The sequence below is a fragment of the Acomys minous genome (assembly GCF_964271855.1).
Source record: "Acomys minous genome assembly, chromosome: 12".
Classification (NCBI taxonomy): Eukaryota; Metazoa; Chordata; class Mammalia; order Rodentia; family Muridae; genus Acomys; species Acomys minous.
The window spans coordinates 95,645,686-95,669,631 of NC_140493.1; the positions used below are offsets into that span (position 1 = coordinate 95,645,686).

At 50.3% G+C, this 23,946-nt stretch overlaps 1 protein-coding gene across 3 annotated transcripts in view; it reads right to left on the reverse strand.

The window, feature by feature from the left end:
• Nucleotides 1–23,946, reverse strand: part of PLEKHM1 (pleckstrin homology and RUN domain containing M1) — a 48,760-nt gene that overhangs the window by 2,147 nt on the left and 22,667 nt on the right. For all 3 annotated transcript variants that reach the window (XM_084749984.1, XM_084749985.1, XM_084749986.1), the window contains 7 exons: nt 22,116–22,509; nt 14,216–14,498; nt 10,806–11,726; nt 7,872–8,017; nt 4,654–4,847; nt 1,000–1,063; nt 443–600 (listed from right to left, as the gene is read on the reverse strand). In XM_084749984.1, the coding sequence (XP_084606110.1) occupies nt 443–600; nt 1,000–1,063; nt 4,654–4,847; nt 7,872–8,017; nt 10,806–11,726; nt 14,216–14,498; nt 22,116–22,509 (2,160 nt within the window). The remainder of the gene's footprint in view (nt 1–442; nt 601–999; nt 1,064–4,653; nt 4,848–7,871; nt 8,018–10,805; nt 11,727–14,215; nt 14,499–22,115; nt 22,510–23,946) is intronic.

Genomic DNA, 23,946 nt, shown 5'->3' on the forward strand with positions numbered 1-23,946 from the left:
ACAAGGGCCCAGGCCCAGAGCTGACACTGGCTGGCTAATCTGCAGAAGGAGAGAGGAGGATTCCCGAGCTCAGCCTTCTCATCCTACCCCTGCTCAGGGGCTTCTAATGCTATGTAGGAATGGGCAGCGAGAATCAGCACTTAAACCAACTAGCAGCTCCCCACTTAGCTAAGCCTTAGGCTAGTGTTCTAGGCCAGGGACACACTGTCCACCCCTCAACCCATTTGTAGACTGAGTCAGACATCCTGCTCCAAGACGCAGCAGTCATGCCTTTTCTTAGGTAAGGGGCCGTGAGCCTGGGCAGCTCTGGGCAGTCAGAGTATCCTGGGCACTGGCAGAGTGGATGTGGATGTTCGGTATGTCCCTGCATAACAGGGTGACAGGGGCGGGAGATACTGGGTCAGCTGTGGTTGTGGGCTAGCTAGTTGTGTAGTCCTCGTACCTGACTGTGGTGTCAAACTCAAAGGGAAAGATGATGTCCTGGTGGTGGCAGATCTGGCAGATGAAGCCTCGCTGGGTGCACAGGTCACAGTGGTAGACATGCTGGGAGGCGAACTCAATGAGGGCTTTGAGGAAGGCTTCGTACACACCCTCTGCAATCTGCAGGAGCAATGGAGGCCAGTGTGAGGCTGCTGCACTGCAGCACCTAGCACCTACTTCCAAACTCCCTGGTTCCACATGGGCATGAGACCTCCCTGCATCAGGCTGTTTGAGGCAGGCATCAGTCTGCAGCTGAGGTCACTGGGGGTGGGACTTACAGATGGGACCCGAATCTACTCTGTTAACCGTGGAGGACAGGCCTATCTGCTCTCACTTGGGGTGCTGGACCCCTGGTTAGTCAGGGTGTGGAGGACAGGAGGGAGGCCATTCTGAGAGGTGGGCTGTTGAAGACTGCTGCCTGGCCTGAGTTAATTACAGGCGACTTCTCTGTGATTTCTTCAGGATTAAGAACCTTCTAGTGAGTCCAAGATTTAGGGGTGGGGAACATGGCATGCTCACCTGCTGGAGGTCAGCAACACTGAATTTGTGAGGAGACTCCAGGAGGTAATTCCTGTGGCTCAGCCTGTGAAGACAACACAAGCACTTCCTCAGAAGGACTTCCCAGGTCGGGCCTCCAGTTCCTGGTTTTCTTCCCTTCAGTCCTGCCTACCCACCAGCCACACAGGTCCTGGTTACTAGGCAGGCCAAGGCCCAAGTCAGTTGGCCTGAGCTCTAGTCAGAGCTCCCTGGAACATTAACCCCCAGTGGCTGGGGCAAGCTAAGTAACCCTGAACCTCAGGTATTTTCCTGGGAGACATGAGACTGTGTTGAAGATTAAATAATTCACAGAACACATGACGAACAAGCCATGCGGACGAGGACGATGTCGCTGATACTTGGGCTAAGAATCTAGTCTTTATAGGAATCCTGCGAAGCAGGTCCAGATTTCCACTCCCATCTTGAGAAGACAGGAAACACAGGTTAAATGACTTGCCTGAGGTCACAGAGTTAAGATTTGAGCTAGAGCTTGAACATAGGAGCCTGGGCTGTATCTGTAACCCCTCCCCTCCCCCACTGAGTCAGTGGCACCACTGAACAGTTCTAAGGACAGAAAAACATGGATGTAGTTGCTGTCCCCCAAGCCCCCGCCCCGCCCAGTCATGTTCAGGTATCTAGTTTCCCTGATCTGTCAGAGGAGCTGATTCATACTCTAGGCAAAGCAGATCCTACTTAGAGTTAAGGAGCAAAAGATGAAGGTTGGACACCAGCTCTGCCCAGGACCAATGGCTGCGACCCTGGGTCACATCCTGAGAGATGGAGAGAAAACACTTGTAGGAAGTCCCTGGCACAGAACCTGACTGACCACATGTCTGTGTGGGGTCCTATCTGGGCACTCAGGACATCTAGGAGAGGACAGTGTCAGGCCCCTGGGAGAGACAAGCCATGCCCTAGGGAATGGCCTTAGTTCTGATCCCCTGCGAGCCCAAGCTGGGGCTAGAGTGGTGAAACCTACACAGCCAAGCAGGCTACACTGAACTGTGGCCGAGGACTCCAATTTGCCCCCAGTGACTCTCCATATAGGCAGGAAAACATGGTGTGTGTGTGTGTGTGTGTGTTTTACAAAGACTGACCCTGACTTGGCAGGAAGAGTGGGGCTGATTTGATGGAGATTTACCCTTGTCACCTTCCCCCCATCCAGTCTTAGGAGCCCGCAGGCCCAGGACCTTCCTTGGGAGTAATTGTACCTTTGGCCTGTCATTCTTAGTGGGGCTGTGCAACTGGTTTTCCTCTAAGGCTTAGTTAAGGGCATACGGAGAGATGGACACAGGCTGGACTGGGTCCTAGTTTCCCTACCTATACGATGAGGAGGCTCCTCTCAGTGCTCTGAAACAAAGGCAACTGGCCAGGCAAGGAAGCAGGAACCCTGCCAAGGCCAGCGGATCTGGGAGCCTTGTATGGATGACCAGGAGTTTTACCACTTTCATCTAAGCCCCATTCTTCCTCTGGCTACCCTTCATCCATTACCTTCCTGGGAGCTTCGCAGCCTCCTGCCCAGGCTGCCTTGGTAACCTTTCCTCAGGACATGTATACTGCTGACCCAGTCATCTGCCTGCCTGTCTGTGGCTGGTTAAGGCCCAAACACTGATCCTCTCATGAGGCTCTCACCTCAACTCAGGAAGGCCATATAACCAAGACCCATATAAGCCATCTTACAGATGGGTAGACAGGCTCAGAGCACCACAAACACTTCCTGGAGCCATGCGGTGGTCTAGGTCAGGCAGGAGCTGCTCCCACGCTCTTCTCTTGCCCTGTGCTTGCCTCTAAGCACTTGGGGGAAAGAGTGCTTGCCGCACAAAGATGAGGGCTTGAGTTAGGATCTCCAGTACCTATGTAAAATGCTGGGGTGTAGCTGCAACCCAGCACCTCATGGGCAAAGAGAGGAGGACCACTGGGACTCACTGGCCAGCCAGACCAGCCAAGGAACGGCATGCTCTGGGTTCAGTGACAGACTTTCCAATGAATAACACAGAGTGACTGGGCAGGACAGTCCTTTGGCCTCTGCATTCATGTGCATGGGCCTATGCAAATCCCCCCCTCAAATAACATATGTATACACACACAAATACAATTTTTAAGTAAGATAGGAGTTCCACAGGCATGGCCTGCCCTCTTACAGGCAGGTGTGCAGGGCTGTGCCGAGGTTCAGACAAGTCAGGGAGATGGAAACAGAGCCAGGCTGCCTGAGCACCCACCGAAGGCTGCTTGCAAACAAGTCAGCAGGTAAGAGCGAATGGGGCCAGCACCCAGGAGCCACACTGTGGTCACCCATCACTATAGATCCTCAGGTCTCTGTGGGAGCCAGAGAGACTTTTCTCCCACACAGAGACTTCACTACTGGGCAGTGGCACAAACTCTTTGGAGCCCTGGCCCATGGAATCTCTGAAAGGAAAAAAAATGGGTCAACTTCATGGAAAAAAGGAGACCCAGGTACTGGGCTAATGTCAGATGGCAGAGACCCCCCAAAAGCTGTCTGTTCCTCTAGGCCCTATGGAAGGAGGTAAAGCTCTAGCGCTCACTGGCGGAGCAGAGCCTGCATTCCCCTCTGCCCTACCTAAGAGCCAGGGGGCCATCCCTGGGCACACCTATCCCTCAGGCACAGCGCAGGCCACCCCTGGGAGAACTGAAGTATGCCTAGGCCTGAGGAGACATGTTCAGACCAAGTTCTCTGTGCTGGCCCCTGGGGAAGGACAGTCTGTAGGCACTGCTAGTCTCCAGAGAGCCAGTGAGGCAGACAGGAAATCCATACTGGGCAATGCACCTTGCTTCTCCTCAAGGCCTGCCCTCCTAGAGGCCCTCAATAACCACATCTTCGGCCGGCCATGCGTGTAGGGCCTGCAGGTGCATGAAGCAGTCAGAGAGAGCCCTTGTCAGACTATGCTCAGGTCCAAGGTCACCCCCATCCCTTGAGTGCCAAAGATCCCAGGCTCTGAGTAGCAAGGATCTCCTGCGTACTGCCCATTGTACATGCTGTACGTGGTCTAGAGAGGAAGGCTGCCAAGGGCAACAGCAAGCAGCCAAGGAGCCAGGCTAGCATCCTCCTCGGGTTTGCCCTTCACCACTCTGCCCACTTCCTTTTCTTCTTCAGCCGCAGCTCTCTCCCTGCGCTTTCCATGTATGGTGCTGTCCTCCACCGCCCGTGGGTGCCACCCCCTGCCAACCCTCTTCCTCTCCTCCTTCCCTCTTCAACTTGTTTACTTTTCAGCTCTCATTTCAGGAGCCACTCCTTCCAGGAAGTCTTCTGATGCATCTTCCTGCTCCTCAGGTCAGATGTGTCTCCTCTGTACATCTGGAGCATCCTTCCTCTCTCTCCCACCCTCTGCCCCTGGTTGGAGGTGATGCTGGCTCACCTGCCTCCCACAAAATCAGTGGCTGCCTGAAGGGGTCCCGGGTCTGCCTCATTCAGCCCAGGGTTCACCTACTTTTCCAGGGCTTGGAACAGTTGTTCTCAATACATTTTTTGTTAACCAAGCAAGTGATGACCATATGAATGACTAAAACCACAACCAACCCTCAAAGGACGCAGTGATTTCACAGCCCAGTGGGCAATTCTCCGCTCATCTCTGGAATCTCCCAAGTGGGTACCTCGTGCATGTGCACATCAAGTGTACTCACCTTTTGCTCAGCTCCTTCAGGGCACCACTTCGGCAAAGGCCCAGGTAGTCCCCCAGAAGTTTCAGCTGCTCCCGGCTCCTGCCAATGAGGTGCATGCGCTCCACATGCTCATACAGAGAGGCGTTCACCAGCTGTAGGTTGATAAGGGGCTGGGCCCGGATCTGTGCCAGGAACTTCAGGGCCTGCCGGCAGACCTGAAAAATCCACGAAGACCTCGTCTGTTTAGCCAAGACTTCTCGCTGGACGCTGCGTTCGTTACCTAGTCCAAACCTGTTTGCAGCCCACTCTCACCGAGTGGGACTTTCTTCAAGTCACAGACCAGGAAATCAGGGCAGAGAATTGAGGCCACTTGACCAAGGTCACACAGCTCAGAAAATGGTCCAGTCAATATCCGAAACCGGTTTGACTCTCAAATCCTGTTGTCTGATTTTAACCATGCTGAGATAAGGGAGGTGTCCCTTTCCATGGGCCTCACCAACTTTCCCCACTTTCCTGTCCTCCCAGCCCCCCTTTTCCTGCCTACAGGAAACATGCTGTCCTCTGGGCCCTAACTCAGGAACCAGGTGACTGTGCTGCCATCAAGCTCCAGCTTCAGGAAGCTGCAGAGCAGACAGCACTCCACAGCGCTCCCAAGTTCCCTCAGCTCTCGTCAGCACTTGAGGACAGTCTTAGGGGGCTCAACTGCCAGCACTCCCCACTCCAGAGCTGAGCGATCCCTCTGTCTTCTCTCATCCTCAGGGAGAGGTGGCGGTGCCTGCTGCATAGATGAGGAAACAGCCATAGAGAAGCTGAGGTGGCTTATCCAACTCGCCTGTGGTTGGCAGAGGACAGCAGGCATGGTCTCTCCACATGGGGCTGCCGTAAATTCTCTTTCCTGTGGCCAAGAGCTAAGGTTTGCCAGAGGAAAATCAAAACACACTTCATGAACATTCTTTTGAGTTTAGACTAAAAGACATAAGCTTCGGACAGGGCCTGGCATGCTGCCCATCCTCGGTAAATGGGAGCTGCTGCCACTACAGTACAAGAGCCTACCCCGGACCCATTGGCCCCTGAAGGTCAGGGGGTGTATAATGGGATCCTCAGGAGAGCGGCTCATATAACTGGGGATGGGAGAGACCTCTGACCACCTCTCTCCTAACTGCCAACAGCTATCACCCCCAGCCCAGCAATAGATAATTCCATTTCCCATGTGCCAGAGTCCTGAGGTAACAGCCCCCAGACTGTCAAATCGCTACCCTCTAGGCTGAACTCAGCTCTCCCCACAAGTCAGCCTCTGGCTGAAGCAAGGCTCAGCTGATACAACATTGAGCAGTGTGCAGTAAACACTGCCAAGCACTGCCATGGGACTTCATGCTTCCCAGAGGCTCTTCGTACCCTGTGGGCATGGAAGAGCCAGGCAAAAGCAGGAACTTGGTCCTGGGCTGACACTCTGCCAGGTGCCAGTTGGATCTCAACACAAGTGGGTCAGCCAGCGCAGTAGCAGCGAACAATGGAGTTCCAACTCCTTGAGCCAACTACTCTCTGTTTTGCTTTTTCCTGTCTTTCCCAAGCCAGTGATTATGGAGGGAGAACTGGCTATTTCCTGGTCCCAGAAGCACCTAGAACAAACAGGACTGCAATGTCCAGTGAGGGAAAAGATGAGACCAAAGACTACAGCAGCGAGGGAGGAGCTCCCCAGGGGTATCAGGCTAGGGGAGCTGCGTTACTGGGAAAGGGCTCTGTGCACCTTTGCATTTTGAGGCTTATTCTCTTCTTTGTGGCAGAATATTTAATACAGGGGTGGATGGCCAAAATGAAGGCAATGTTGGGGTTTCCCTTGCCACAGAGAGAAACGGACTCAGACTCACCATCCCTGAACTGCGTGCGTGCGTGCGTGCGTGCGTGCGTGCGTGCGTGCGTGCGTGTGTGTGTGTGTGTGTGTGTGTATGTGTGTGTGTGTGGTGAGGGGGTGAGGGTGGAGCACATTCAAGCCAACACTGCAGCCTCAGGCTCCTGTCCACGCCCTTGGGAGAAAGCCAAGTCGGCTCCCTTTGAGGAAGACTCTGGACAAATGCATTAGGGCCAGGGGCTGGGGGTGGGAGGGTTGGGGGGGTGAGGGGGGATATAACAGGCTTCACGGGAAGGAAAGGCACTGTTGGCAGGCGCTATGAGGCTGCTACAAGCAAGCAAGCTCCTTCAGAGCATTTGGTGCCCAGGGGCCATCAGGAAGGCTCAGTCGAGCCCCATAGTGGTGGCTCATGCCTTTTAGGTCCCCCACTAAGGAGGCAGAGGCAGGATGGTCTCTAGGAGTTCGAGGCCAGCCTGGTCTACACTAGAGTTCCAGGACAGGCAAGGATACACAGAGAAACCCTGTCTCAGAAAACAAAACAAAAGATGGCTCAGAAGGTGAGGTGTTTGCAGCCAAGCCTAATGAGGCAGTTCAATCCCCAGGACACACATACTGTGCAGATGTACACACAAACACAATTAATAATAAAAAAGGACCCAAGATACAGTATTAAATAAACAAAATGTGGTGAAGCAAGAAGAGTCCAGATGCTTATGTAAACAAATACTCAGAAAAGGCTATTTCCCAAAACACTTAAAAAAATCAGCATTGGCATTTTTCCAGCTGAAAACCCTGATGCTCAAAGGTTAAAAACTGAATAGTGGTTATATCTTCAACAATGAGACCTAATTTTCACTTGTGTTTGGGCTTCTCTAAGCTGTTGGTGTCACGCCATAACCATACTGTATGACCTAAAAAAATTACTTTCTCTTTCCTGGGGCAGCAAAGTGCAGTCTGCTTGGCCCCAGACAATCAGCACAAGCAAGGCTGACTATCTAAGAGGTGCAGGCTGCTGGCTGGACCATTTTTCTATCTATCCACCTGTCTGTACGTCAGTCCATCCATCCATCGGTGTCTCAGATCTTTTCTATCCTGACTTTCCCCTTGGCCAGCTTTACTGCCAGTGTCTTGAACAGCTCTGCCTCTATCTTAGCTTTAGGGTACTGACCCCAGGTGGCCGCAGGGGACCAAGGAAGAGTTTCATAGGGCACTGTTCGGGGGCTGCAGACAGACACCAAGCTTTCAGACCCACACCTCAGGGCCTGAACCAGTGATCCAAGTTTCCCTATAGCCAAAGCTCTCCAAACAGACTAACAGCCGCAGCCTAGGAGGGACTGCCCCTCGGTCGGTAAGCCTGTGTGGCTGGTGGTGGCCTGGCCCACACACTCACCGGGCGCTTCGTGAGATCCCAGTTGTGGATGACCCTGGCTGGAATCACCGAGGCATCGTCTTGGTGGCAGAAGTCACAGTAATACAGGCCAGAGAAGGCACAGAGCTTGGGTCGTACGAAGGAGAAGCCAATCTGCCGGGAGCAGCCTACGGAAATGGACGGTGGGTGAGTGGGTGGTGGGGGCCAGGGTCAGCTTCATGTAACCCCGAATCCGCTGTAGTGGGAAAGGCCTGCTGATGTAAAGATAAAACAACGGGGCTGCCAAGATGGTACAGAGGGAAAGGCCACCAAGCCTCATGACTTACGTCTGAGTTCAATCCCTGGAACTCACAGGTTAGGAGAAAACCAATTCCTGTGACCTTCTCTCTCTCTCTCAGTAAATAAATATTTTTTAAAATTGCTCATATTTCTACCACTTACAATCAAAAATGTTTTTTTTGTTTGTTTTGTTTTTGTTTCTTTGAGACAGGATCTTACTATATAGAATAGGCTGGTCTTGAATTCAGAGAGATCTGCTTGTTTTCTGCCTCCCAAGTGCTAGGATTAAAGGCTTGCACTACGTGCACCACCGCACCAGTCAAAACTGTTAATTATGACAGGACACTATTAAGCAATTATTACAGGGTCTAGGAGTACTTGGAGAATGAGGTGGGAGGATTCTGAGTCTGAGGTCAGCTTAGGGTTACACAGTAAGAAACAGTCTCAAAAACAAAACAAAACAAAAACTCTAACAACAACAACAAAACCAACCAAACAAAAACCTTCACAAGAAGACCTCTGTCAGGTCACACGAAGACTAAGTGGATAGGTGACACCCAAAGCTGGGCTTGGTGGGTCACAAAGCCAGCATTCTCCTCTGTGCCAAGCTGGACTGCTTTTTCCCCACTGGGGCTCAGAAACAAGAGCAGCAAAGCTAGGACCCTGCCTAGCAGTGACGGAGCTTTGGAGAGGGGCCTGGCCACAGAAGTAGCATGGAAACCAGCAGAAACAGCACGACTTAGACATAACATGGCGTCTGCTTGTGTCTACAGTAGCAGGTCTCAGGACAGTGGGCAGTGATGGTGTTAGACATCTGGTCAGTAATTTCTCCATACCGGCGAGCAGTGAGAGTCAGGAGTCAGGAGTGCCAAGGGCACAAAGCTTAATCAGCCCCTGCCTCCCACTGGTGGGGTGATGGGGGTAGGGTAAGGTAGTGGGGTGGGATGGTGTCCCTTTGTTTTCAGGACCAAAGAGCTAGCTTTCTTGTTGTTCAGCTGCCTCATCCTGACCATCACCCAGTTTTCCCAAGATTCTGTTACACTGCATAACTTAGCTACCGACAGCTATTTTGTGAGGTCATTACAAATGTAAACAATACAAGTGCCCTGTAAACTATGAGTTCCAACACAAATATTATTGGATGGCATCTTCCTGGCCACTGGAGAGTGCCTCGGTGTAGAAAGCCTGAACTCCCTGGGCTTACCGATCTCGGGTGGCGGGCTAGAGGTGACAGCCACATGGAAGAGCTCTCCTTAGGGTTCTCATACCCACAGACAGGGGCCTCTCCCCCCCACCCCCAAGTTCAGTGTGTGAGTGCTGGGGCAGGCAGAGGTTTGCAGGTGTTTTCTGCAGGAAGCTCTGCTCAGCCCACCCTCCAGGGGCTTGCCACAGGCCACTTCCTTCTGGGCACTTGAAGCAGGCTTTCCTCTATGGTCTCCTGGGTTCCACCCCATCAGGACAGCTCAGCTTCCTGCTGCATTCCTCTGCAACAGGGCAGCCAACTTCTCCCCTGGGAGGCCTCTAGTGTCACGCCAGTGAGCACAGGTTCTAGGGTACAGTCATCTACGTTGCTTCTTGTATATACTAAGAGCCTGGACAAGAGACTAGCTTTGGGCTCTACTTTCTTCACCTATAATATAGAAAGAGAAACTAGCCCCTAACTCTACAAGGTGGTACTGAGCAGAAATAAGATAATCCAAACAAAGCATCTGGCCCTGCTCCCTGCCCAGGATCAGATCCCATGATGATACCGACCCCGCAGTGTCCTTCACACGGAATAATATGCATAGGAGAAAAGGACAGAAAGGCCAACCTGGTGTGGTGACAAATGCCTGTAATACCACTACTCAGGGGGGCTGAGGCAGAGTTCAAGATCAGCCAGCTTTGGCTACAGAGTAAAACTGTATCTCAAAAAAAGAAGAAAAAAAAAAAAAAAAGAAAGAAAGAAAGAAAAGAAAAGAAAAAGGGAAATGGAAAGAAAAACAAAGAAAGATAGACAGAAAAGGTGGTGGTGGCACACAGTAACGCATGCCTGTGATCCCAGCACTTAGGAATGCAGAAGGACCAAGAGTTCACCGTCATCTTCAGTTATGTAAGTTCAAAGCCAGCCTGGGGTACTTGAGACGTGTGGGGAAGATGAGCACCTAAACTGTGGAGCAATATGTTGCCCACCACAGTAGCTCAAAGTCAGAGGTCGCCTTGATACTTAAGTAAATAGAAAATCCAGTTTTAACTCTACAAAGCCACATGTTAAGCATGCATGGCCACATGTAACCTGTGACTCATTTGGAAAGCACAGACCCTGACACTTTCATCCGTACAGAAGCTTATTGGACAACACTAAATAGCACGCAAGCACAGCACACTTGCTTTGGAAGGGCCCTACACCCTCGCAACAGAAGTATATGCAGTGTAGCAATAATATAAAGCAGGAAGGACAGAGGGTCCTAGGAAGCAGGACTGCCAATCACGGATCCCACTGGCACGAGGAGGTGTCAAGGGACTGGGCAGGGCTGTCCACAGAGGGCACTGTGGAGGAGCAGGGCCGCAGTGCAGGTGCCATCTGCTATATCATGTGTGTGGGAAGGATGAAGGCCTTGGTGGGGAGCCCAGAGAGACGACCCCGCAGGAAGAAGAGCACAGGCAGCTGGGGTTGGTGGGAGGGTCAGCCAGCACCTGCACAGAAGCAGCCCTGGGAGTCGAGGCCCTTCTCAGTGGGGATGGCCACGAGGTACTGTAGCAGGAAGCCATTCTCCCTGGTGGCAAACTTCAGCACCTCCTGACAGTTTTCATCCAGACTCCCCCCAAGCGTCACAGCCTCTTCCGCTGACTCCAAGTAAGACGCCAGCACCTTGCGGACCAGGTCTCTCCACAGGGCGGCCTCCTCGGTGTTCTTGGCCTGCAGTTTCAGGACGGCCTTGGCTGTGATGATTTTGAAGAAGGCTGGGCCCCCAAGGCTGGTGTCTGGCAGGATGTCTCGGATGGTTTCCACTCCATGGCTGTCACTTAGCATCTTCTCGTTGTTTCTCACACGGAAACACTTCAGAGACTCCAAGGACAGGGAAAAGATATAGGGGACCCAGGTCCGGTCTGCGTACAGGTACAAAAGGGACTCTTTGATAGCATCTGGTTCTGGAACCTGGACAGATGTCCAGTCTAACTGCATGCCCTGGGCACCTGCAGGCTCTGGGAGCAGGGCTGAGTTAGGGGGCAGGCTGTCTGGGGGTGCCTCTGGGGCATCCTCAGGCTGGTCTGGGTACTGGATATTCACCCACTCGTCCTCCTGATGAGGTCGCACCTTCTGCAGAGCCTCCCGCACGCGGTCAAGCCAGTCCTCGGCCTCATCCTGGGAGGAGGCACGGAGCGCCAGCTTCTTGCCAGAGAAGACCAACTCAAAACGCCCGTCACTGTGGGCTGGCCCCACAGCCTCACACCGTAGCAGGGAGCAGCTTTCCACACACGTGCGCTCCTCATCGCTCAGGTAGAGGCGGAGCTCCAGTGGGGACAGCTCACAAAAGAATTCCTTCCAGATGCCCATGGCTCCTCTCCGGGCTACTGTGCCCAGCTTCATGAGGCCCCGGAATGGGTTAGACAAGCCTAGTGAAAGGAAAGAGGCTCTTTAGACCGTGGGCCTGTCCCTTTATGACTCAAAGCCACAACTGGTGTGCAGTGGTCTTCCATGGGAGAGTGACTGCCACCATAATGTGGCCCCGGGCACTTTCAAATGGGACCCTGCAAGTAGAAGGAGCAGCTTTTGGCCACATGTCCATCCCCTCCTCAGCTGGTGACCTCACCTCCGAGATTTCACTGGAAAGATGGAAGTGCTCAGGCTCCTTTAAGTGCCTCCTCACTGCACCGCCCTTCCCCCCAGCATCTGTGCCCACACTTCCCAGGCCAGCCCCTCCCTCCACCTGCGCGAGGACAAGGGCCTCTCTCCAGCAGGTCTCCTTTCCCATGCTGCCCCTTTGTCCTGCTTCTACTGGACCATGCCTGTCGCACACGTGCTGCTGTCACTTCTCCTGTCTCTACTGGACCATGCCTGTCGCACACGTGCTGCTGTCATTTCTTTTACCATCGTGCTTCTTGGTCTCCATTACAAAACAAAACCCGCTCCAGGAACTATTCACCACTCCCCACTGCCATCTGCTCGGGTCATCATCCTGGACATGTCAAGGATGTTTCCAGAAGAGCGCTGTTAACTTCTTCCTCCCTGCTTGAGCAGACCACCTCATGCTCCCTCTTTCCCACCCCAAATGTCACCTCATCTGTGGGGATGGCCTCGGTCACACTCTATGAAGTCGCCGCTGCCCCTGACCACTATGGATCACTCCCCATCATCACCACTTGACCACACACCATTTACTGGTCGATTTTCCTAGACTGTGATGGCGGATGAGCAGGGAGGAAGTCTCAGAGAGATAGGACACTATTCCCGACACCCGGGGCAGTGCTGGGCACATCATGGATGGTACCTGGCACCGTCCCAGAAATATCTACAGTATGAGTAAGTGGCTGGGTGGGTGAGTGAGTAGCTGTGTGCCACACACTGCTCATTGTTCCCTGCTTCCTTGGCTAAAACACACTCTCTCTTCCGGTCTGGATTAGGTGACCGCAAACCTCACAGCCTACACATAAAGCACTGGGTAGAGACTACGGTCAGCCATGAGAGACAAACCAAGAGAAGCCAACACAGAGGCCAGGCTTTGGCACAATTTTCTGCGGAGCCGCTACCATCAGGACATGAGAGATAGAGACCAAAGTCTCTATAGGGAAGACTATAGGTGTGGTGACTCACTTAATGCCAACACTCAAGAGGCTAAAGTGGGAGGACTGAGGCAAGTGTGAGGCTCATGTAGGCTGAGCAGTTGAGTTTCAGGCCAACCTGAGCTACAGTGTGGGACCTTGTCTAAAACAAAACAAAGCAAAAACTAGCTGCGCATGGTGGCTCAGGCCTTTAACCCCAACATTTGGGAGACAGAGGCAGGTGGATCTCAGTGAGTTTGAAGCCAGCTGGTCTACACAGTGAGTCTGAGGACAGCTAGGACTACATGGTGACACCTTGTCTTGGAAAACCAACCAGCCAACCAACCAACCCAAACCATTTTGAGGGTTACTGAAAATTTAAGCTCGGGCTATTTAATGCTTTCTGGAATTTACAGGGTGTGGAGATCAAGCCATGCCATACACAGCATGTGCAGGGCTGGAACAGACAGCAGGTGTGATAAGCCCTGCTAGGGCTGTCCCTGAAGACTCCAAGATAAGGCCTTTAGAATGAGCCACTAGAAGGCTGGCCTTCAAGGGCAGGCTTTCCTGAGTTATGGAAGGAATTGTGGGCTCTCTGCAATCCTAGATGTCTTGGTCTGGTTTTTTCATGGTACTGGAGACTGAACTCAGGGCTTCATATCTGAAGTCAATGTTTGATCACTGAGCTATATCTGTAGTTGGTTTTGTTTTTTTTTTAATTAAAAAAAAGATTGTGTGAAGTTACTCAGATTGTCTTGAACTCACTCTGGGTTCTATAAACTTGAGAACCTCCTGCCTCCATCTACTGAGCAGCTGAGACTACAAACCTATAGAACTGGCTGGGCTTTGCCACCCTAAATTTCACAGAATATTTCCATTTCAATATATGATATTAGCTAGGAGTAGTGGCACACACCTGAAACCCCAGCACTTCAGAGGTGAATGCACAAAGATAACCTCAAAAAGTGAGTTTGAGGCCAATCTCAGCTACATAATAAGGACTGGGCAAGGCAGGGCTATACAGCAAGACCCTGTGTCTCAAAAGACCAAAAAAAAAAAAAAAGTACTTTTATATTCTGTAATGAGGTCTTTTGTTTGTTCTTTTTACTGAGGCACAGGTAGCCTAGTTGGGTGGTCCTGCTGAGCAAGCCTCCTGAGTGGAGTATCATGCAGGCAGTTCTGAGCCTGCTCTAGTGAGGCTGTGTTAGTGAGTACAGCATTTTCCCTGAAGTGTCTAAGTGTCAGTGCGCCCAACCTCCACACTTTGGAAGGACACACTACCTGTTCACAATGGCAAAGAGGACCGAAAGCTGCCTCCTGAGGGATACTAAAGAGTCACCTACCCATCTGCCTCCGATGCACCACGCAGAAGTTTTTATGATCGTGTGTCACCACTGCTCCTGGAGCTGGCTGGGCATTTCTGCAGTCTGGTGAAGACGCACATGCTTTGTCTAATGCTCCCAGGGAACAGCTCTTCCTTGGTCCTTGAGAAAAATGCCTATGGAGAGCAAGCCTTGTCTCTGGAGTCCCTGGCAAAGGAGATGTTGAGAGGTCCAAAGCAGTCTTAGGGATGTGCTCCTGGGAAGGCTGGCAGAAGTCATCCTCAGAAATCCAGCTCTTGCCTTTCTACAAGAAAAAAGGACCGAGGCAGTCTTTTAAGAGTTAAAAAAGGTTTTGTTACAGTTCACATATGATAAAATTAACCCACTTAAAAATGTGAGTGTACTTGAGGCTGGAGAGATGGCTCAGAAGCTAAAAGCACTCGTTCCTCTTGCAAAGGTCCCGGCACCCACATCCAGTGGCTCCCAGCCCCCTGTAACTCCAGCTCCAGGGGACCTGACGCTGTCTTCTGGCCTCCGTGGGCAACTGCACACATGTGTGCACACACATCGTTAATATACCACTTGGAAATAAGCATGATACTCCATGTCTTTGGTATACTCAGAGTTGTACAAGCATCTCAGTTTATTCTCATCGTCCACAAAAGAAGCCAACCACTTAGCCACTAGTGGACATGTCTACCTCCCATGCCTCCTTCCTCGGCCATACACCTAGGAGTAGAATTGGTAGATCATGCCTCAACTCCATACTTAACTGGAGACTGACAAGCTGTTTTGCAAAAATGGTTATACCATTTTACATTCCCATCAGCAATGTACGACGAGACTGGCAGTGCTGGGGCGGGAGGGTGTGCACATGGAGGCCAGAGACAGCTTGAGTCGATGTCCTCCTTCCATCTTTATGTGGGCTCTGAGGCCTGAGTGGAAGCACCTTTAGCCACCTGCTAAGCCAGCCCTCCAGTGTCCTTCTAAACTCTCAGACCTCTGTCATTAAGTCTTCCTGCTGTGCTGGTCTGTGGGGGGCTGTCTCACTGTGCTTCTGATTTGCATTGCCTTGATGTCTAATGGCAAGAGAACATCTTTTCATATTGGTTATCAGTATCTTTTCTTTGGATTTTTATTTTCCATCGGGTTTATGGTTTTGCTGCTCTGGTTGTCTTTTGCCCCCATCTCCAGGAAACCTGCTGAGGTCCTTACCCCTCAGAATGCGTTCTTATTTAGACAGAGTCCTTGCAAGTGTGATTAGTTCAGGTGCACCTGCATTAGACTGATGTTCTCATAATAAGAAGAGGCAGACACAGAGGTGCACGCTTTTAATCCCGGAACTCTGGAGGCAGACAGAGACAGGCAGATCTCTGAGAGTTCTTCTAGGGCAGCCTGGTCTACACAATGAATATCTCAGAACAAAAGAGAACAGGAGATGGCCCACAGCCAGAGGAAAGTGTCAAGTGGAAGGAGAAGCATGGATGGAGGAGGGAGGGCCAGAGTGATGCACCTACAAGCCAAAGAATGCCAAGAACGAAGAACGGAGGGAAGGACAGGGAAGAGATTATTGCTCGGAGTCTGACATCTGGTTCTGGGCTCTGCTCTAGTACTCATAAGGAATACACAGCTACTGTTTTAAGCCATCTGTTTATGACACTTCATGATAGCTTCTTTAGGAAAGCAATGAAAATTACAAGTGTTCTGAGTAGATTCTGGATTCCAGAACCTTATCAGGCTATCTGACGGGCCAGTCATTTCTCCTATTTTATGTATTGCCCTTTATTTATTTTTTATTTATCTCTCTCCTTCCTTTTCTCTTTTTGAGACAATGTCTACAGACAAGGTTGCTCTAGAGGCTCATTACATAGCCCGGGCTAGCTTTGACTATGCCTCCTGCCTAAGTCTCCCCAGTGCTAGGACTACAGGCACGGGCCACCGTGCACAGCTTCTGTTTTTCTTCTTAATGGTGCCTTCTAGAGCTCTGAGGTATTTCAATTTGAAGCCTAATTTAGCCAGTTTTTCTTATGTCTGTGCTCCTGCTGAAGCCAATGTCACACAGGTTCACACCTACGTTTTTGCTGGGAGCTTTATTAGCTCTTGCATCTCTGTGACCCAATTTGAGTCAGTTTCTGTGTAAGAGGTAAGGACAGGGTGCAACCTGATTCTCTTGCAGGTGGAAATACAGATGTCCCAGCACTTCAGGCTCTTTGACCTTGGAAGTCTGAGGTGAGGGAGGTGTGGTGTGTGGGGTTTAGTCCTAAACGACTGCTTCTAACTCTGCTCCGTACATTGAGCAAGTCCTTGAAGCCCCTGGTGGGCATGTCCTGCCCCCCCAGCCCCCACCCATCTACTATGTGAGTCGGAAGCTGCTCACTGACAGGGGAAGTTGGGGACATCTGGAGCCAGAGGGCCTGTGAGAATATTGTTTAGTTCCTATTTTCACTATTCGAAGCCTTGTCTGCCTGTCTATGCCTGAACATGGAAGAGCAGCGGCAAGGAAGCTGGCTGGCTGCACTAAGTTGGCTGTCTGTACAAAGGAAATGAGTCACACGAGGGCAGGATCCACCCCACCGCTCTGTTAAGTGCTACCAATCTCACTCTGACATCGCTATTTCCAACCCCTAAATCAAGGCTGCCCTCCCTGCTGATGTAGACAGGGAGGAGGGTCAGGCTAGGGCGGTGTCAGAGGGTTGGTTTGAACAGTTTAATACATTGAGATGTGACGAGACTCCTGAAGCAAGTTCTGATCCAGGCATTGGGGAGCTTTTCAGAACTGGGTCTCCTCCAGGGCCTCTTCATGTGACTTTCAGAATTGGCAGGTGCTTCCTTCTACTACGGACGGGATGATGTGCCTGCCAGTCAAGGTGGCTTCTAGGAGCCATGTAAAACTGGTTTAAACAAAGTCTGTCTGGGCTGATTCCCAGATGATTTCCTGAGGAAAATGGATGTGAGGAATAGCTCCCAGGAGTCACCTGGCCAGCCTGGTAACCTCACATTATACATGGCAATCCTGCCCTGTACAAGCCCTAGCAAGAGGGGTCACTATTCCTAAGGATTCCACCCGTCACCACCTGGAAGCTTCTTTACAAGCCCTCAGCTCGGATCCTCTCATTGCCCAGGCAGCATATTACTCTATTTGGTGATATTCTCTGCCCACCCTCATCCTATAAGGCTGTTCTGAATTAATTATTTTTCTTGCCAAGCAAAAATGCATGGCATTGAGTCATAAAAGATAGGAGACTATTTTCATTGCTACTAGTTTCAAATGTGTAAACAACTCTGTGGAGTCAGCTCTCTCTATCTACCTTTATTTGGGTTCCAATGATTGAACTCAGGTCGCTAAACTTGTGCAGCAAGTATTTTGACTCACTGAGCCACCGTGCCAGCCCACGGGACTAACTCCTGCCTATCCAAATGTCTTTAATGTAAACAACAGCGGTGAATGGAAGGATCTGGAGGAATGGGGGCAGCTGTGGGTTTACAGGTGGGGGGACTTGCTTCGAAACATAGTTGTCCCACAGGGAGCCACTGGGAGATGATTGTCTAAAGAAAGCTCTGCTCCTCTAAACAACAGTGAGAAACTCTCTGTGTGTGTGTGTGTGTGTGTGTGTGTGTGTGTGCGCGCGCGCGCGCGCGCGCGTGCGCGCGTGTATCTCCACCGAGAGTGCACTGAGGATGTATCTGCCTCACGGAGGAGGTAGAGAAGGAAAACCAGGCAATACGGATCTTGGCAATTGCATGATCACCGTCTGGTCCCATTCTGCACCCCCCCCTTTTTTCCTCTTTCTGCCACCCTCCCATGTCTGCCTGCTCAAGGGCCCACATCTGCTAGCTCTGTTCCTTCAAACTGTGAGGAGAGCACCACTGACCCACACCAGAGCAGCCTCTGCTATTAGGGATTCAAGTCAGAGGAATGCTGCCTTATGTTACTGGGTGTCAGGAGACTATGGCTAAGAAATGTCTCTGGACCATTTTCAAAAGGACGGGACTTTCTGTTCAGGCAGTCCTCATTATGCAAGGCAAGGGGACTGCCTTATGTACAACTGCAGGAGGGGATCCCATGCCACAAGCAGAGAGTGTGTGGACAGTGATCAGGCCTGGGTTAGTCACCCCCAGGAGCTCCCCACTCCCGGCACCTTCCTCCCCAGCACTTAGCTCTAGTGTAATGACAATGTGCATCATCAGTTGTCTAATCTGGTGACTGTCCCCAAAGGCCCAGGGCTCTTGTCTGTCCTGTTTCATCACTGTATCCTTAGCATCTATCATGGGGCTTGGCGCCCAAGTCAATGCTTTATGTTGAATGAATAAAAACAAAACATTTGAAAAAGAAAAGTTGAATGGTTCTCAGGGCTGTAAAAGCTTAATGGTGAGTAGACTTCCCCGTCAATAAGACAGAACAGAAAATGGGGACAGCCACGGGGATGGCGTTATTCAGACCTGGGGTCAGAGAAGGCTGGGACAGCACTGAGGCACAGGAGCCTGTCAAGAAGTGGGCCCAGGGGACAGCTACTGTAAAAGCTGGAGGCTGTAAGAAAATTTCCTTATCTAGGGAGCTGATAGGAAGCTAGGGGGTCAAAACTGTGTTAACAGAGGAAGAATTCTGCTGACAAATTAGCTCCCCAGCCCCACCAGGTCCAGGCCCTGACAAGGGACTATGTCTGAGCCTGCAAAGCAGAAGCCAGAGCCAGGTGGCAGCAGTCAGGGGGGACGGTCAGCACAGTCAAGGCCACACTTGGGAGCAAAGTTGGGACATAGGCAGCCACCTCTCTGCAGTTTGAGTGAGGAGCTGCAGACCTTCAACCTTCAGCACATCTTAACGATTGCTGGCTAGAACCTTCAAGGCCTCATGGAACGCATCTTCCGCAGATAAGTCTGGAACCATCTTCAGAATGGTAACTACAGAGAAGCTGACCCAGCTACACATCTCCACCATTTCCAGTCATTTCAATACACTGAGCTAGAGCAATCAGTGTCCACACAGAAGGATATAAATCAGAGCCAGAGAGGCGGCTCAGTGGATAAGGTGCTTGCAGTCAAGCCTGTTGCCTGAGAGGGATCCCCAGGACCACATGGTGAAAGGAGGTAACTGACACCAAGAAGATGTCCTCTGACCTCCAATTGTGTGCTGTAGCACACTCAAGTGGCCACACATACACGCTCACATGCACTGAATCAGCAAATGTAAATAAGTAAACAAACTGACTGCCACCTCTCACACTAGGCACAGGGAAGTGAAAGCAAAAATGCAAAGTCATTCTAGGTGTGGTACGTGGCCAGTGTGAGGCAGCACAGCCCACAAAAGACCCTTTCTCAAAAAATCAGAAGGAAAAACAAAACTCCACAAGCACAGGAATTCAACCTAATTCTTGACCATGGATATAGCTCAGTGGTCAAGAGCACTGGCTGCTTGCTTTTCCAGAGGACGCTGGTTTGATTCCTAGCACCCACATGGCTGCTCACAAAGTTCCAGGGTATCCAATGCCCTCTTCTGGCCTTTGTGGACACCAGGAGCACATGTGGTGAATACATGGATGTATATCCATGCAGGCAAAACACTCATACACACAAAATAAACGTTAAAACAAAATAGAATGTTGATGATGCCTCACAAAAAGATAAAATGGCCTTATGCAAGCAAATGAAAACACATTCTTTAATCACCAGAAACACACAGATCACAAACACCATGAACTACCACTTCTCATCCACCAGGATGGGTATAATAATAGATTCATTTGAAACTAGATAATTACAGCTGTTGGTAAGGATGCTGAGAAATGCATTGGAGGAAACATAAACTAGGGCAGCTGCTTTGGAAAACAATTTGGCACTTCCACAAAAAGTTAAATATAGAGTTACTATATGATCCAAAAATTTTAATAGAATTTTACATATCTAAGAGAATTAAAAGCACATGCCCATACGACATCTTGTAACCCATGTTTATAATGTTATTTGTAATATCCAAGAAGTGTTAATAATCCAAGTGCCCATCAACACATAATGCCATGACTTAGTCACACAGTGGGAGATGGGAGATACCATGGGCTATTTATTACTCAGTAGTAAGAGGGATGAAGAACTGGGAACGTGGGTAAACCTTTTTGCAGGCTTATTTCTGAGACAGGGTCTTGCTATGCAAACTGAGTCGGCTCCATGATCTTCCTGCCTCTGCCTCCTGTGTGCTAGGACAACAGGCAAGAGCCATTATACTCAAGTAATTTTTAAACTATCCTGCTTAGGGGGATGGGGAGATGGCCCGGCCAGTAAATGCTTGCAAACAAACGTGAGGACCTAATGTAGGAACCACAGCACCCATGTAAAAAGATGGATGAAGCGGTGTACATTTGGCTCCCACACATACACGTGCACATACACACAAATACCTGAGGCCAACCACAGAAACATATTACCTAGTCCCATTTATATGAAATTTCCAGAACAGGCAAATCCATTAAGACCAAACAGTGGTTATCTGAGGTGGGGGTGGGGGATTTAAATAATCTAAAATTAAATTGTAGTGATAGCTACACAACCATAAGTAAACTAAAAAAGTACTAAATTATACTTCGTGAATTATACCCCAGTAAGTCAATTTAACAGTGCCATTTAAATATAGACTGGCCACCTCTCTCTCCTCTCCCTCTACCCGCCACCCGCCTCTTTCAACAGTGTCTCACTATGTAGCCTTAAATTCATGGTCTTCCTGCTTCTGCCTCAGCACTGAGATAAGAGGTATGTATGACTGTGACCATCTGGGAACAGGACATATTTGAGTGCCCAACAGTCACTGTTGGTTAATGACTGCCACATTTGACCATAAAGTTCTCAAACTGGTTCATGTTGAAAAATGAGTATTTCAAAGCCAGGCTTTTATACAAATTTGAAGTTTTTTTTTTTTTTTTTTTGGTTTTTCGAGACAAGGTTTCTCTGTGTAGCCTTGACTGTCCTGGACTCACTTTGTAGACCAGGCTGGCCTCGAACTCACAGCGATCCACCTGCCTCTGCCTCCCGAGTGCTGGGATTAAAGGCGTGCGCCACCACGCCCGGCTTCAAATTTGAAGTATTAAGAAGAAAATCAAGTCTCAGGCAGGTGAAATGGCTACTCTAAGATTGTAAAGTAGTGAAAGGTGGTACTTAAGAACTGAGATTGGGGGCTGAAGGGATGGCTCAGAGGTTAAGAGCACTGCCTGCTCTTCCAGAGGTCCTGAGTTCAATTCCCAGCAACCACATGGTGGCTCACAACCATTTGTAATGAGATCTGGTGCCCTCTTCTGGCATGTGGATGTACAATCAGGCAAAACTGTATATTTAATAAGTAAATAAATCTTAAAAGAACTGAGATTTGGTACACTATGAATGCAGCATTTATATGATTTCTGATTGTTTCATAGTTCTTCTTGCTGTAGGTATTTTATTGTATATGTGTGTAATATAAATAAATGTATATGTAAAAAATTTAAAAAATAATAATTAAAAAACAAAAAACCGAAAAAAAAAAACGAGATTGGAACAGTGGTATGGGAGACTGAGGCAGTATTTGAAAAGATCACACGTCAGAGGCCATCCTGGCATACACAAGGTCAACCTAGGCTACATAGTGAGACCCTGTCTTAAAAATAAGGAACAAAACAACAAAAACCCAAGCAGAGTGTGGTATCAGACGGGAATCACTTCTTGCGTGGAGTGGTTGTGAAGACAAGGGGGTATTTATGGGTCTCAATCAGCGTGACGCCCGGCTTAGCTCCATACTGACACCAGGACAGCAGCTCATCATTACCATGCAGTTAATACTGCCCCATTCAGAGACAGGCAAGCTAACAGGCCTGCTTCGGTCAGAGCCGCTCTGGCTCAGCAGATGGGCGACCTTCAGCTTGTATTCATCCCCGAGACTCCCCTGAACAGGCGTCACACTCACCGGACTGGTAGGAGAGGAAACCACAAGCTTCGGTCCAACTCCGCCATACTCCAGGGCCTTCTTCGGCTGGCTTCTCCCCTGGCCAGCGGCTCCGCCCACGGGACTAGAAGGCAGCTGGTCTGAAGTGCTCCCTGCAGGGGCAGCTTGGCCAGTGTCTAGCGGCTGCACATCTGGGGTCTCCTGGGGGAATAGCTGATGTTTGTGGACACCAGTTGCGGTCCCAGAGGATGCGTGGGCAGGAAAGAGCTCCGCAGGCCCCTCAAAGCGCAGGCGTGTGCTGGCAGCTAGGCTTTGAAGGGAGAGAGGGGTATGGAGCACGGGAGTCTCCGGCTCTTGGCTTGGTCCGTTGCTTGACACAGAGTTTACCTGGGCTTTGCTGAATTCCGACAACACCCTAGAAGTTTTTAAACAAAAAGATCCGTATGACAAGTTTCTGGCCAGGATGTCCACAGCTACTGGAGCAGTGGTGGAAACAGAAAGCTGCTGATTATCTTAAACCAAACTGAACAACACTAATTACTCACTGCATTCCTCAGCTCCCACATAGCCCTCCTCTGATGCTCCCCACTGGCGATGGGACTTGGGCACAGTGGGAGGGCAGGTGAGCTGTGGGGCCCCATCTCAGGTAGCACGTTCACGTGGCAGAAATGAGAATTTGATGTGAGTGGGAAGCAACTCCATTCTGAAGAGGCTAGCTGCGGATCTGGAGAGTTTGCTTGGGCACACATGGCTGTGTGGACAATGGCTTCCCTAGTGTCATGTGTGGCTGAGCCTCCTAAACAGGTGGGGTTCCTCAATAGCTAAGCTCTGAGGCACCAAGAGTGTCCTCTCTGAGCAAGAGGACAGATGAGGTGAGGACATACTTTGTCCATGGGACAGTCCTTGGGCACCAGGGCTCTAGTGAGGTGCAAAAGCCCCCTCAAAGGTGGACTAGATACAGACAAGCTTCATGTCCCCCTAAATCACTGCTGAACTCAGTCATTTCCCAAATGGTGTGGAAGAGTGTGCACAAGCACATGGGGTGTAACTTACTAATGTCTCCTTGTCCCCCTAGAGGGACCACAGAGTCAACATTACTGCCTATGTATACATAAGACACTTCTGGGCCTTCTGGAATGTGCCCTGGCTAGTGACTGCTCCTCCCTTTCCCGGGGCTTCTGGGAACCCACGTTCCCTTTCTAAAACAACCATTTGTTATTTCCTCTTCCACTTACAACACAAGCATGCTGTGCATAAATGCTCGATAGGAGGGCAAAGAGGCTGCTTGGAGCCCCAAGATGGCATGTCTGCCCACCTGGCTTAGTTGGAGTAAGTTCCCTTCGGTGTGGGCGGGTGGAAATGACCTAAGAATGCACAGTGCCTGCCTGCTCCCCAGAGCTCTGCTCTTACCTACACAGTCCCAATCCCACCTACATTCCAAGACAACAGAGTCAACAGGCATCACCAACCCATGCCATCAGAAACAAATGATGTTCACACGGATGCCAAGCCATTTCAGCGGGGTAAGGGCACAGTCTTTTCCACAATGCTGCTGTGAAAAGGGGAGAATCACATGGAAAAGAGTAAAGTTGGGCTGCTATCTCACACCATACACACAATTCACCAAACGTGTTAAAGACCTAAATGTGAGATCGGAAGCTATAGAACTCTCAGAAGAAAGTAAAGGTGTAAATGTATCTTTGAGTTAGGTAAAATCATGAGTCAGGTGATTCTTAGATGTGACCTCTAAACGATGAGCAATCAATCAAAATAGTAAACTGGACTTCATCCATTTTAAAAACTTTTCTGTGTGAGACGGGGTCTTGCCAGGTAACTCAGGCTGATCCTTTTG